General features: G+C 51.8%; 1 protein-coding gene and 2 pseudogenes across 1 annotated transcript in view; all 3 read left to right on the top strand.

The window, feature by feature from the left end:
* Positions 1–15,521, top strand: part of MYO1F (myosin IF) — a 39,926-nt gene that overhangs the window by 11,046 nt on the left and 13,359 nt on the right. Inside the window, exons 2-16 of the mRNA XM_043911740.1 lie at positions 67–204; positions 662–751; positions 837–931; positions 1,302–1,389; positions 1,511–1,600; positions 4,501–4,632; positions 4,799–4,933; positions 5,199–5,331; positions 5,544–5,740; positions 7,442–7,522; positions 7,616–7,702; positions 8,652–8,738; positions 9,223–9,390; positions 11,201–11,286; positions 14,849–14,930. Of these exons, the coding sequence (XP_043767675.1) occupies positions 67–204; positions 662–751; positions 837–931; positions 1,302–1,389; positions 1,511–1,600; positions 4,501–4,632; positions 4,799–4,933; positions 5,199–5,331; positions 5,544–5,740; positions 7,442–7,522; positions 7,616–7,702; positions 8,652–8,738; positions 9,223–9,390; positions 11,201–11,286; positions 14,849–14,930 (1,689 nt within the window). The remainder of the gene's footprint in view (positions 1–66; positions 205–661; positions 752–836; positions 932–1,301; positions 1,390–1,510; positions 1,601–4,500; positions 4,633–4,798; positions 4,934–5,198; positions 5,332–5,543; positions 5,741–7,441; positions 7,523–7,615; positions 7,703–8,651; positions 8,739–9,222; positions 9,391–11,200; positions 11,287–14,848; positions 14,931–15,521) is intronic.
* Positions 2,675–3,960, top strand: LOC122699599 (annotated as a pseudogene).
* On the top strand, positions 6,359–6,446 carry LOC122701155 (annotated as a pseudogene).

The following is a 15,521-nucleotide window of genomic DNA, read 5'->3' as shown; positions in this document are numbered from 1 at the left end:
CTGAGGCACCAGCCCCCGCCACGCCCCCTGCAGGGGCTCACCGTCTCCCACCTCCCCCACCCCCAGGGTAGCAAGGAGCGCTTCCACTGGCAGAGCCACAATGTGAAGCAGAGCGGCGTGGACGACATGGTGCTTCTACCCCAGATCACTGAGGACGCCATCGTGGGCAACCTCCGCAAGCGCTTCATGGATGACTACATCTTTGTACCCTGGGCCGTGGGCGGGGTGGGCAGATGCAGGACTCAGGGACAGGAGGATGTCTGACCAGTGGATGGAGGGATGGTGGGTGGATGCGGGCAGGGGAAGATGAAAGAGAGGCTGTAGGCCGGAAGGGACACGCCTACCTGACCACAGGAAGAGTGGGGGTGGGCAGCAAGAGCGCGGGGCGTTAGGACCCGGGTATAGCGGAGTGGCAGGGGGGCTCCCGTTGGGAGTGGCCGCGGTTCTCACTGCTCCCTCTGCTCTGGGGTAACTCAGGCACAGCACCCGCTGTTCCCCTCTTTCTGGATCCAGCTCAGTTTTTTCCTAAGACACCTGGAGTATCTCCATCTCTTCCTCCAAGTCATGGGGAGGCCCCAAGGGAGCAGGAGGAGGGGACAGGGCCCCTTGAGGGACACAGCTTGCCAGGACGCTGCATGGCCCTTAACCACCTCCACCCCAGACCTACATTGGCTCCGTGCTCATCTCCGTAAACCCCTTCAAGCAGATGCCCTACTTCACAGACCGTGAGATCGACCTCTACCAGGGCGCGGTGAGGCGGGGACTGGGTGGGAGCCACAGCCCCAAGGCTTCCCCCTGACCTTAGCCCTAGGCTGAGCCCTGATCTCTCCCACCAGGCCCAGTATGAGAATCCCCCACACATCTACGCCCTCACCGACAATATGTACCGGAACATGCTTATAGACTGTGAGAACCAGTGTGTCATCATCAGGTACAGACTGGGAACCCCAGACCCTCCTCCCCAAAGCCCCCCAAACAGCATCACCACCCCAGGGAGGTTTAATTGGAACTCTTGATCCAAACAGAGCCTCGCTGTCCCTCTCCACCCCCATCCCCACTCTACTTAGCTTCTCACCGTCTGATCCATGAAGCATTTTAGGCATTCATTCTGTTATTGCCCACCTGTTCCATCTAAGTGTCAGGAGGATAGAGTTTTAGATCCGTCTTGTTGGCTATGGTATCCCCTGGGCTATTGCCTGGCACCCAATAGGCGTCAGTGAATAAACGATCAGAGCCCCAGCTAGAAAGGGCACTTCCTCCACCCCTGGTCATTCATCATCCTTTCTCTCCCCCATCCTCAGTGGAGAGAGTGGAGCTGGGAAGACAGTGGCAGCCAAATATATCATGGGCTACATCTCCAAGGTGTCGGGTGGAGGCGAGAAGGTCCAGGTAAGGCAAAACAGGAAGAGAGGCTGAGTCTCCCCACACGGAATTTCATCCCCTCACCTCCAAACTCCCACACCCCACCTCAGTCTGACCTCTTCCCACCCCCACCTGCCTCTTTCCCCAGCACGTGAAAGATATCATCCTTCAATCAAACCCACTGCTGGAAGCCTTTGGCAATGCCAAGACAGTGCGCAACAATAACTCCAGTCGCTTTGTGAGTCTTGTGGCCTCTATACTGTTTGTCTCTGTCTCTTTCCTTTACCTATACGCTCCAGAGTATGGGAAATACCTGCTCCTCAATGGGAGACTGGCTTCCTGTTCATGATCCCTCTGAAAAAAAAAGTTCCCCATCAGCAGCTCTGTGGAGGCCAAGACATGTTCGCGTACCATTCTTGAATACTCCTCCCCTGGCTGCAACTAGGCTATGTCTGTTCCTATTTGCATTTCAGGTCCCATTTATTCCCTCATTCATTCTTTCTTTCATCAAACGCTTCTTGGAGTCCTTCTTTGTGTCAGGTGCTATGCTGAGCCTAATGAAAGACAGAATAGGTAAACGGATTTGGGTTTGTCATCATTTTCTGTCACTGTTTGGATGTGTGGCTTGGACAAAAAAAAAAACAATGTAACCTTGTGGGTCTCCTCTGTTGGAATGGGATGGTGTGGTGGCTTAGATGGTAAAGAATCTCGCTGCACTTCAGGAAACCCAAGTTTGATCCCTGAATCGGGAAGATTCCCTGAAGGAGGGAATGGTTACCCACTCCAGTATTCTTGCCTGGAGAATCCCATGGACAGAGGAGCCCAGTGGCTACAGTCTATGGGGTCGCAAAAAGTCAGACACGACTGAGTGACTAACACTTTCACTTTCATAGACTTCAATAATTTCAGTAAATGCTTGAACATGGAAATGGCTTAATGAATTCTGACACTAATGAGATTTTTTCCCTAGATATTATGTATAATAATAATTATATTTTATTTTCTAATATATTTCAATATAATTATATTTAAAGTATTTTCTCCAACATTTTATTTTAAAAATTTTCATATACATGGAAAAGCTAAACACTGCAGTGAACACCTGTATGCTCATCTCCCAGATTCTACCATTAATATTTTACTATTCTTGCTTAATCATATGTGCCTCGATCATACCTTTCCCTCAAACACTTGAGCATTCAGATGATTAATCAGAGTCCAATATAAATTTGCAGCCCTCTTTCATTTCTTTTAAAGTTAAATTTGCGAGCCCGCCTCCCACCGCGGAGGTGCCTGGTGAAGTCTTGGCTTGTGCACCCAGGGTTGCAGGGGGTTAGGGGCCCAGGAAGTCGGGGACACCGTGCTGTGCTGCTGTGTACGCACCCTCGTCTGTCAACAGCAAGACTGCTCGAGACAAGGGTGTCCTTTCTCCTTTCCCTTGTCATCTCCCTGTCCCTGGCCCAACATGATACTGACCAAAGCCCAGTATGACGAGATAGCCCAGTGCCTAGTGTCTGTACCGCCTACCAGGCAGAGCCTGAGGAAGCTGAAGCAGAGGTTCCCCAGTCAATCACAGGCCACTCTGCTGAGCATCTTCTCCCAGGAGTACCAGAAACATATTAAGAAACATATTAACATGCCAAACATCATACTTCAGAAGTGATTGAAAGTTATTACCAGAGGTATCTGAATGCAGTGGGGGGAAATGGAGCTGCCCCAGTGCTCCTGGAGCTAGCCAATGAGGTGGAGTATGCACCCTCATTAATGGCTCGGATCATACTGGAAAGGTTTCTACAAGAGCATGAGGAAGCTCCACCCTCCAAGTCTGTTATAAATAGTATGCTACGGGACCCTTCTCAGATTCCAGATGGAGTTCTAGCAAATCAGGTCTATCAGTGCATCGTGAATGACTGCTATTATGGACCACTGGTGGACCGCATCAAACAGTCCACCCACATGTTATTTTCCTGCCACAAGTTATATTCACAGACACAAAAGGTGTGAGAAACCAGCCGCCTCAACTTTCCAAAGTGTGACTCCAAGACAGAACTGTTAGACAAAGACCTGAACTGTGGAACAAGGAAAGATAATGATACAGAAAGCTTGAAGTGCTGTGGTTTTCACTCCTGTACCATCAGTTTCATGATTCAACATTTTAGATGTAAATAATTCACAGCAATAAAAGTGAGAGCACAAAAAAAATTTAAAAAATTTAAAAATAAAGTTAAATTTGCATACAGCAAAATATGTAAATCTAAAGGGGACTATTCATTAATTTAGACAATTGCATACACCCATGCAACCAACACTCCTATCAGTATACAGAATATCACCATCTCTGCAGAAAGTCTCCCCTTGTCTCTTTCTAATCAGCCTCTACTTCTACCTTACCCAAGAAGAAGTCACTCTAATTTTTTTTTTGGCACCATAGATTAGTTTCAGCAGTTTTAGGATTTCATATAAATAGAATCACACAGTCTGTGTTTTCAGACTACTAATATACAGAAAAACATGAATGAACCACAAGAACATTTAATTCTATTTTATTTTATTCTATCCTATTGCTGTTGTTGTGTTCAGTGGTGTCCAACTTTTTTGTGACCCCATGGACTGTAGCCTGCCAGGCTCCTCTGTCCATGGGATTTCCCAGGCAAGAATACTGGAGTGGGTTGCCACTTCCTTCTCCAGGGGATCTTTCCAATCCAGGGGTCAAACCCGAGGTACTTATGTCTCCTGCATTGGCAGGCAGATTCTTTACCACTGGTGCTACCTGGGAAGCCCCTTATTTTATATAATTTTGGTTCAGATGGTAAAAAATCCACCTGCAGTGCAGGAGACCCACGTTCGACTCTTGGGTTGGGAAGATCCCCTGGAGGAGGGAATGGCAACAGGGCTAGAGGTCCCAGGTTAGGGCTTGAATCATCAGGGAGGGAGGAAAAGGCATTTCTGGCCCAGGACCCAGCTTAAGCAAAGGCTGGAGGGAAAGAGCTGGTGAGAAGAACAGTAAGTGGGAGTTGGGGAGAGAAGAGCTACTTGAGGTCACTTGGGAAAGAAGGCTCATAAGACCCATCCCCAGTCCTTCCTCACCTGTAGCCCTAGGGCTCTGGGCGGGGACTGATGTGGCTTTCTCGGGTTCAGGGCAAGTACTTTGAGATCCAGTTCAGCCGAGGTGGGGAGCCGGATGGGGGCAAGATCTCCAACTTCCTGCTGGAGAAATCCCGCGTGGTCATGCAGAATGAAAACGAGAGGAATTTCCACATCTACTACCAGGTGCAAGGAAGGTGGCCATGCGGCTGGGGCAGAGGGAGCCCCACTGGAGCCCAGGGTGGGATACCACGGGAGGGTCGGTGTTGGGAGCCCGTGATGGCGAGGACTGGGGGGTTACAAGGGCTGCACCCATCCACCACCACGTGAATGAGCTTCACTTGCCCTGCAGCTGCTGGAAGGGGCCTCTCAGGAGCAGCGGCAGAACCTCGGGCTCATGACTCCCGACTACTATTACTACCTCAACCAGTCAGACACCTACAAGGTGGACGGCACCGATGACCGGAGCGACTTCAGTGAGACTCTGGTGAGCACCTGTTGCCACTTCAGCCCCCAGAAACCTTCTTGTGTTACAAATCGGGAAACCAAGGCCCGGAGAGGGACAGGGACTTGCCTAAGGTCACACAGCAAAAAAAAAAAAAAGCCAGGAGAGGGGTCCAGGTGTCCGGACCGTCCCCCCACCCTTGCCCCCCCTGCCCCGCATGTCTGTGCTGTGACCACTGAAGCCTAACCCGTGGGTCGGCTGGAGGTCGGGCTTTGCACCAGAGGCTCTGTGCCCCATGTGCTTACAGAGCGCCATGCAAGTCATCGGGATCCCGGCCAATGTCCAGGAGCTGGTCCTGCAGCTCGTGGCGGGCATCTTGCATTTGGGAAACATCAGCTTCTGTGAAGACGGGAATTATGCCCGGGTGGAGAGTGCAGACCGTGAGTGTGGGTGCTGCAGAGGGTATGGTGGAGGCGTGTGGGTGTGTGTGTGTGTGTGAACTGCTTCCTCCCAGTTGTGGCCCCCGGCGGCTGAGGACCTAAGCGAACAAGATCTATGTCAAAGGGCAAAAATGGAGAGAGATGGGAGCCCCTGTGTGAGGCCCAAGAACCTGACGGGCTGTTCCCTTTCTCTCCACCCCACCACCTGGCAGTCCTGGCCTTCCCCGCCTACCTCCTGGGCATTGACAGCGGGCGGCTGCAGGAGAAATTGACCAGCCGCAAGATGGACAGCCGTTGGGGCGGACGCAGCGAGTCCATTGACGTGACCCTGAACGTGGAGCAGGCAGCCTACACACGGGATGCTCTGGCCAAGGGGCTCTACTCCCGTCTCTTTGACTTCCTTGTAGAAGCAAGTGGGGCTCTGGGGACAGGGGTGGGGGGAGAGGGGCTCTGGGGCAGCAGGCCCAGGGCTTGGACCAGCCAAGAGGGGGAGGGGGAGCATCTTGACTGTCATGACCTTGCTAATGCCCAGCTGTGGGAGGTACCACACCGAGCAGGAGGTGATTTGATGGGAGATTTAAGGTCTATCTTAAAGACTTTAGGTATTCCTTAAAAACTAATCTGACGGCTTCCCTGGCAGCTCAGACAGAAAAGAATCTTCCTGCAAAGGAGTGAGACTCAGGTTCGATCCCTGGGTAGGAAAGATCCCCTGGAGAAAGGAGTGGCAACGCACTCCAGTATTCTTGCCTAGAGAATCCCATGGACAGAGAAGCCTGGAGGACTACAGTCCAGAGGGTCACAAAGAGTTGGACACAACTGAGCAACTAATACTTTCACTTTCAGTTTGGCTGTTGCATGGAGCCCAAGCAGGAGGGGGCCTATCAGAAATGTCCAGGCCTGGATCAAGATGGGGGCTGCTGGAATGGAGAGGGGTGGGTGCCTTAGAGAGAGCCATGAAGGCGGCTGTCAGAAGGACCAAGTGATGGACCAGGTGATGGTGGACGAGAACAGGATGTGACAAGGTCAAGAACAGTGACTAAACATGCAATGGTTGCAAACAGCAGCCTCCTTGGTAATGTAGGTGGCCTGTTGCCTAAGGGGTCTTGGAGACAGTCCTTTCCAGGGGACATTCATGATGGACATGCTGCCCCCCAGTCTAGGCTCCAGACAGGTGTGCAAGGTGCCTTTGGAAAGCCCCAGGGCCCAGTGGCCAGGGTCCACCCTGGCCAAGTCATGATGTCCATCCGCACCAAGGAGCATATGTTTGAGGCCCTCCACAGGGCCAAGTTCAAGTTCCCTGGCTGCCAGAAGATCCATATCTCCTAGAAGCGAGGATTTACTAAGTTTAATGTGGATGGATCTGGAAACATGGTGGCAGAAAAGCAGCTCATTCCAGATGGCTGTGGGGTCAAATACAGCCCTAATCACTGCCCCCTGGGCAAATGGTGGGCCCTGTGCTCATGAGAGCCTGGGCACTGTCCCATCCTTACTTGGGCATGCTAAGTCGCCTCAGCCATGCCTGATTCTTTGCAACCCTATGGACTGTAGCCCACCAGGTTCCTCTGTCCATGGGATTCTCCAGGCAAGAATACTGGAGTGAGTTGCCAGTTCCTCCTCCAGAAGGTCTTCCCAACACAGGGATCAAACCTGTCTCTTGCACTGATAGGCAGATTCTAGCGCCACCTGGGAAGCCTGCTCTTTACTCATGTCCACCAATAAATCCCACTTTCCTGTCATAAGAAAAAAAAAGGATTGTGACTGTAGTAGCCAACACTCCATAGCAATTAATACATGCCAGCTATGGTTCTGTTCTTCATGCACCGATTTATTTAATTCTTAAGAAAAAGCCCTCTAAGAGAGATGCTACTGTGAACCCATTTTAAAGATGAGCAAATAGAGGTGCAAAGTGGTTAGTTAAGAGGCAGAGCCAGCTCCCAAGGCAGGAACCCTAATGTCCTAACACCTGGTTTCTTGTAGGAATGATGGACAGGGGTGAGGGTAGGCACAGTAATGGAGAAGGCAGGAGAGACACTGGTGGGAGGGGACAAGAGCATTTCAAGACAGTGGTAGGCCTGTGTAGCCACTCACCTAGTGTCCCTGTGCATCACAGGCCATCAACCGTGCCATGCAGAAGCCCCAGGAGGAGTACAGTATCGGCGTGCTTGACATCTACGGCTTTGAGATCTTCCAGGTATGACCCTGCGGCCAACCCATGCCCACCCTGGGGGAGGGGGACCTCCAGCATCAACCCGCTGAAGGAGGCATGCTTTTCCTCCCTTGGCAGAAAAATGGCTTTGAGCAGTTCTGCATCAACTTTGTCAACGAGAAACTGCAGCAGATCTTTATTGAACTCACTCTGAAGGCTGAACAGGTGGGCAGGGGAAGACAACTGGCCAGGGCCAGGGGTCACTGGGGAGGAGGTGTGGGGCCATGAAGGTTGCCAAGGAACCAGGGACACCCCAGCCCCACATGGGCACTTCTCAAGAGGTTTTCTACCTCTAAAGCTCTGATGAGGGCTGGAGCATTGCCTCTTTGTTCAAACCTTCAATGGGCTTCCTGGTGGCTCAGACAGTAAAGAATCTGCCTGCCAATACAGGAGGCATGGGTTCGATCCCTGGGTCAGGAAGAGCCCCTGGAGGAGAGCATGACTACCCACTCCAGTATTCTTGCCTGGAGAATTCCATGGACAGAGGAGCCTGGTGGGCTACAGTCCATGGTGTTGCAAAGAGTCGGACACAACTGAGCAGCACGTGCTGTGTAACAGGCACTGTTTGCAGTGCTGAGAAGACCCCCATGAATGGGATGGACAAAATCCTGCTGTTTTCATTCTACCCATCCTGCAGAGGCAGAGCCTGAGACTAGGATTCAGGGAAAATACCAGGAGATGACTGAAGAAGTGAGAAAGGGATTTTTTTTTTTTTAATTATTTATTTATTTTTGGCTACACCACACTGCGTGTCAGATCTTAGACTCCCACCTGGGATTGAACCCATACCCCCTGCAGTGGAAGAACAGAGTCTTAACCACTGGCCTTTCAGGCTCTGAAAGGGATTTTTTTTTTAAGAGCCAAATGGGATGTGTTCACGAAAAGGTCACACTTCAGGCAACTGGGCCTCAATTCTGGGGCCCCAGGGGGAAGGTCTGACCTCCAGGGAAATGAGATTTGTTATGGGAGACAGTCCTAAGTGATGAGATGGGAGGGACAAGTTATGGGGGGGACATCTGTCACACCTCCTCCACCCATGCTTATGAAGCTAACATTCTAGAAACACTCATATCTTTGTGCCCGGTCTCATCCCTGCCCCCTTTGCCACCCCCAGGAGGAGTACGTACAGGAGGGTATCCGCTGGACCCCCATCCAGTACTTCAACAACAAAATCGTCTGTGACCTCATCGAAAACAAGCTGGTGAGGGCTGAGCCAGATTTAGGGGTTCTCGCTGGGCCCCAGTCAGAACGAGGCTTGGGAAATCACTGTGCTCCTGAGCTTGGCTTGGAAAAGCTGGGAGAACCCTGGAGGCTCTGGACCCCCATAGACCCTTCTGACCCACACTCCCCCTTAGGTAGCTGGAGCCCCACAGACATACCCATCAGCCAGCACGTCCATTCACTCTGCTCACCTGTCACTTATTCACTCCACAAACATCGCCCCCAAGGCAGGCTGCGGGAGAGAGAGGGGTCAAATTTGACAGGTCCCCTTCATCTCCATCTGGGGAAAGGATAGAGGCACGGATCCCTTATGGGCTTCCCCACCCCATCCTGTACCAGCCAGCTTCCACAGCATCCCCACACATCGGAGCTTCCCATCACGTCCGCTCCCTCCCAGGAGCGGCAAGGGGTTGGGGCCGGGCCGGGCTGAGCCCTTCCCCACCTCCTCACCCCCGCCCCCACAGAGCCCCCCAGGCATCATGAGCGTCCTGGACGACGTGTGCGCCACCATGCACGCCACCGGCGGCGGCGCCGACCAGACGCTGCTGCAGAAGCTGCAGGCGGCCGTGGGCAACCACGAGCACTTCAACAGCTGGAGCGCAGGCTTCGTCATCCACCACTACGCCGGCAAGGTGCGCCCCGCCCCTCGGACCCTCAGACTCCGCCCCTCAGGCCCGACCCACCCATCAGACCCCGTCCCTCGGACCCTCAGACCCCGCCCCTCAGGCCCGACCCCCCCATCAGACCCCGCCCCTCGACCCTCAGACTCCGCCCCTCAGGCCCGACCCCCGCCTCAGACCCCGCCCCTCGGACCCTCAGACTCAGGCCCGACCCCCCATCAGACTCCGCCCCTCAGGCCCGACCCCACCCATCAGACCCCGCCCCTTGGGCACGCCCCCTCAGACCTGACCCGGCCCCTCAGACTCCTCCCCTCGGTCTCCGGCCCCTAAGACCCATCCCCGCCCATCAGATCCCGCCCCCCTCTGGCCCATCCCCACTCCTCAGACCACGTGCCTCGAACCCCGCCCGTCAGGCCCCGCCCCTCAGACACCCCCCCGCACAAACTTCCAGAGGCTCCCCGCTGCAGCCTCCCAATCTCCCAAAAGAAGGAATCTACCCAGACACCAGCCAGTACTAAAGAACACTGATCCCCTTCTCGAGCCCTTCCCCTACTGACTAGAAACACGATCCCCCTCTCCCACTGACCCCCAGGAATTGGCCTAGCCCGGCCACTATCACGGTCTTTCAGCAGGGCTGGTAAACCCACTGTCCACTCCCCCATCAAGGCCACAGCACTCCCAACTAACAGGACAGCGACCCCTACCCCTTACAGACTCCTTGGGTGGCTCAGTGGTAAAGAATCTGCCTGCCATTGCGGGAGATTCGGGTTTCATCCCCGCGTCGGGAAGATATCCTGGAGAAGGGGATGGCAACCCACTCTAGTATTGCCTGTAGATTCCCACGGACAGAGGAGCCTGGTGGGCTACAGTCCAAAATGACTGAGCACCCCTCCCCACCTTACAGGACACAAACTCCCTCCCATCAACCCCAAATTAGGCAGCAGAGCCCCCGAAGCCCCAATCTGAGCTATAAGCCCCAGTGTCCCCCTGACCCAGAACATGGCCCCGCTTCTTCTGATCCCAACTTGGAGACCCCTGGATCATGCTGCAACCTACCGCCTCAGACAGACCCCCTACAGACAGACCCCTACCCAAAGTTTCAGAAACCCACTGTCCTCCCACCCTGGCCAAGGTCCCTCTCCCCAGTTTACAAGACTGCACACTCTCTCTTTGACCTTATCATGGGCAGTAAACAGCCCCAGTGGTTCCCTGACTGTGCTGCAGCCCACCATTCCTAAAGTGGGCTGGGGCTCTGTGCTCCTCATCCTGAGAGTAGCCTGACCAGAACTATAGGGAGCCTGCACCTTGGATGGCAGACCCAGTCTACAAGCCAGGCTGAAACCCACTCACCCACCCACCCACCAAACTCCAGCCAGTGCTATAACCCTCCTGACACATACCCCAGGCCCCCGGTCGACCGGAACACAGAGGCTCAATGTGACCTTTTGATTCCAAATTAATTAGCAGACGCCCAGGGACTGCTCTGCCCTACCCAGATTACAGCCCTTTACTCCCCAAGCTGGGATATGTCATCTCCTCCTTCCCCTGATCCAGTCTGCAGCTCCCTCCCCCAATCTGGACTGTAACCCTCCATCTTCTCTCCCCTCTGACCCAGACTGCAGTCCTAACCCTCCAATCTAACCTTGAACATTAGACCTCCAGCCCCACCCCAACCCCAACCAGGTCCATGCTGCTCCTGACTGCCTAATATGAACCATAGGTACTGCCCAGTCTTCTCACCCCAGGGTGGGCCCCCATGGGATCCCTGATCCCTCACTTCAGATTCTTATTACCCCCCCCCCCCCATGCCACTTTCCTCCAGGTCTCCTATGACGTCAGCGGCTTCTGCGAGAGGAACCGTGATGTCCTCTTCTCTGACCTCATAGAGTTGATGCAGACCAGTGAGCAGTGAGTGGTCTCAGGCGTGGAGGTCTCTGGGCAACTCCCTGTGGGGATGGGGGAGGCCCAGGAACCACCTAACCTTCCCCAGAGCTCCCATCACTCCATGGAGTTTGTGGGGGCAGCTGTTTCTAGTGAATTTTGCTGTTCAGTGGCTCAGTCGTTTCTGATTCATGACTCCAGGGACTGCATGCCAGGATCCCCTGTCAGTCACTGTCTTCCAGAGTTTGTTCAAATTCATGTCCATTGAGTCGGTGCCATCCAACCATCTCATCCTCTGCCACCCCCTTCTCCTGCCCTCAATCTTTCCCAGCGTCAGGGTATCTTCCAGTGAGTCAGCTCTTTGCATCAAGTGGCCGAAGTATTAGAGCTTCAGCTTCAGCTTCAGTCCTAATGAATGCTTAGGGTTGATTTTCTTTAGGATTGACTGGCTTATCTCCTTGCAGTCCAAGGAACTCTCAGGAGACTTCCCCAGCACCACAATTTGAAACCAAATGGAACATAGCACAGGGTGAATGTTCTAAGACAGTGGTTCCTAAAGTGCTAATAGTGTGGTTTCTAGAATTGTAACATGAACATCTTCTGATACAAGAAGAATCTCAGGCTCCACCATAAACTGAATGACTCAGAGTCTGCATTTTAACAAGATCCCAGGAGCCATGTGTACATTCGAGTTTGGGAACCACTGATTTAGAGCAACTCTGTCCAATATTATTCCACATCCAATAAAACTGAATCTACATATATACTTATTTTTAAATGGCCCGACTCAGGTCTAAATTGCATACCATTAAATGCATCCATTTTTAGAAATGATTTTTAATAAATGTACAGAATTGTACAACCATCACCACAATTCAATTTGAAACATGTGCATTACCCACAAAGATCCCTCATGCAAAACTGCAGTCAAATCCCCATTCCTATCACTTGTGTGGGCTTCCCTGGTGGCTCAGCAGTAAAGGAACCCGCCTGCAATGCAGGAGACACGGGGGTTTGATCCCTGGGTTGGGGGGAGAAGATCCCCTGAAGGTAGAAATGGCAACCCACTCCAGTATTCTTGCCTGGAGAATCCCATGGAGAGAGGAGCCTGGTCCATAGGGTCGCAAAGAGTTGGACATGACTGAACACACATGTATGCAAACACATCAGTTCAGTTCAGTTGCTCAGTCATGTCCGACTCTTTGCAACCCCATGAATCGCAGCACACCAGGCCTTCCTGTCCATCACCAGCTCCCAAAGTTGACTCAAACTCATGCCCATCGAGTCGGTGATGCCATCCAGCCATCTCATCCTCTGTCGTCCCCTTCTCCTCCTGCCCCCAATCCCTCCCAGCATCAGGGTCTTTTCCAATGAGTCAACTCTTCACATGAGGTGGCCAAAGTACTGGAGTTTCAGCTTCAGCATCAGTCCTTCCAATGAACACCCAGGACTGAACTCCTTAAGGATGGACTGGTTGGATCTCCTTGCAGTCCAAGGGATTCTCAAGAGTCTTCTCCAACTCCACAGTTCAAAAGCATCAATTCTTCGGCGCTCAGCTTTCTTTATAGTCCAACTCTCACATCCATACATGACCACTGGAAAAACCATAGCCTTGACCAGATGGACCTTTGTTGGCAAAGTAATGTCTCTGCTTTTTAATATGCTATCTAGGTTGGCCATAGCTTTCCTTCCAAGGAGTAAGCGTCTTTTAATTTCATGGCTGCAGTCACCATCTGCAGTGATTTTGGAGCCCAAAATAATGAAGTCTGACACTGTTTCCACTGTCTCCCCATCTATTTCCCATGAGGTGATGGAACCAGATGCCATAATCTTAGTTTTCTGAATGTTAAGCTTTAAGCCAACTTTTTCACTCTCCTCTTTCATTTTCATCAAGAGGCTTTTTAGTTCCTCTTCACTCTCAGCCATAAGGGTGGTGTCATCTGCATATCTGAGGTTATTGATATTTCTTCCGGCAATCTTGATTCCAGCTTGTGCTTCTTCCAGCCCGGGGTTTCTCATGATGTACTCTGCATATAAGTTAAATAAGCAGGGTGACAATATACAGCCTTGACGTACTCCTTTTCCTATTTGGAGCCAGTCTGTTGTTCCATGCCCAGTTCTAACTGTTGCTTCCTGACCTGCATACAGGTTTCTCAAGAGGCAGGTCAGGTGGTCTGGTATATAGTCTGCATCTACTAAGCAGTCCACTCATTCTAGATTATAGCCCTCAGGGAAGATCTCATCAAAGAGGAATGTAACAATGAACATAACAATGTTGCCAAAACAAACTCAGGCCTGCCCACCAGACTCACTGCAAAGTCAACCTCCCAACACTATGAGGCGGTGAAGGAAAGTACATTAATTGCAGGTACAAGCAAGGAGAACAGGTAGCTCTACTCAAGACCCCAAACTCCCCGAGGGCTTTCAGGGAAGGATCTTTACAGATTGTGTGCGAGAAAGGGTCACAGGGTGTGATCCTGTCACAATTTCCTGATCAGTTGATGGTGAGGTAACAGGGTGATGTTTCAGGAATCTTAATCATCAACTTTCTGGTTCCAGCTGGTCTGGGGTCTACATGCTGGTGGTCAGAATTTATTTAACTTCTTCTACCTGGCAGGGGTTTTAGTATCTGCAAAACAGCTTAAGGATTTGGCTCAGGATATTATCTATAGCCCTTTGTTGTTAGTCGTCAAGTCATGTCCAACTCTTTGAGACCCCATGGAACTGTAACCCCCGAGCCTCCTCTGTCCATGGGATTTCCCAGGCAAGAATATTGGAGTGGGTTGTCATTTTTTTCTCTCCAGTGAATCTTCCCAATCCAGGGATTGAACCCTTGAACCTCATCTCCTGCATCGGCAGGAGGATTCTTTAGCGATGAGCCACCAAGGAAGCCCTCTACACCCACTGAGGAAGAATTGAAAGTCTTTAACTTTCTTTTACAGCTAAACTATCATTACTTTGTCCTGCTTGACTGCTTTCCTTTGTTTCTGTATTTTCTCACTTTTCTGATTAAATTTGCCCTTTGGAATTCAGAGAAGGCCTAGGAGGCTAAAGCTTTCCAACAGAAAATGGGGGGGGGGGGGTGGACATGGGAAGGAGGAGGAATTGTCTGTCTTTGGGAAGGTCCCCTCAAGGGTCCTGCTCAGTTTCACCAAAGTGAATTTAACCAATGCCCTGTTGATAGACACAGATGTTGTGCCCATCTGTGGCTACCACCCATGGGGCCGCAGCAGCAAGGTCTTTGTCTGTATTTCCCTGCACGCATGTGCAAGCCTCTGCCTGTAAGACAGTTCCTCCAAGGGGACCTACCTGTGATGCCAGAGATGCCACATCACTTAGTCGAACTGTTTTATTTTACTTGCTACCCAAGTCATGCACAGTCACAGAGCAAAAAGTAACAGTACAAATAAATCAAGGAACCAAAAGGATGAAACCCACTCTCTGGTTCGCATCATCACACCTGCCGACATTCAGGGAGAACCACACATGTGCAGCATGATCTCTGGGTCCCAGACCTCAACAGCCCCACCTCCAGGAAGGCACCCGAGGTTCACCTGCACCTCCAAACTCCTTCTCTTCCCCCACCCAGGGCCTTCCTCCGGATGCTCTTTCCTGAGAAGCTGGATGTGGAAAAGAAGGGCCGCCCCAGCACCGCCGGTTCCAAGATCAAGGTGGGCATGGGGAGGGATGCGTCCAGTTCTCTCATTCCTATGTCCATCTCTCCCCATCGCAGAGCCTCTGCCCCTCCCTCTGGCATCTTCTATGCTCTGGAGGGCTTCTTCCAGCGCTGGGGTTGGGGAGCTTGGACCAGCTTCCTTAATGTCCTCCTAACCCCCTAAATCAAGACATGGGCCATCATCCTAATGATTTATTTTTTTTTCTTTTGGTCTTTTGGTCATTTGTCACTTTCTTCTTCATTATGGTAAAATGTACATAAAGTGAAAGTGTTAGTCGCTCAGTTGTGTTCAACCCTTTGGGATCCCATGGACTGTCATCAGCCAGGCTCCCCTGTCCATGGGATTCTTCTCCAGGCAAGAATACTGGAGTGGGTCACCATTCCCTTCTCCAGGCTATCTTCCTGACCCAGGGATTGAACCCGCACCTCCTACATTGTCAGGAGGATTCTTTACCGTCTGAGCCTTAACCATTTTTAAGTGTACATCTCAGCGGCATGAAGGACATTCACATTGTTGTGCAACCATCCCCACCATCGATCTCCAGAACTGTCTCACCTTCCCAAACTGAAACTTTGTCCCCATTAA

Source organism: Cervus elaphus, chromosome 9 (genome assembly GCF_910594005.1).
Source record: "Cervus elaphus chromosome 9, mCerEla1.1, whole genome shotgun sequence".
Lineage (NCBI taxonomy): Eukaryota > Metazoa > Chordata > Mammalia > Artiodactyla > Cervidae > Cervus > Cervus elaphus.
This window is presented reverse-complemented; position numbering and strand designations above follow the sequence as displayed.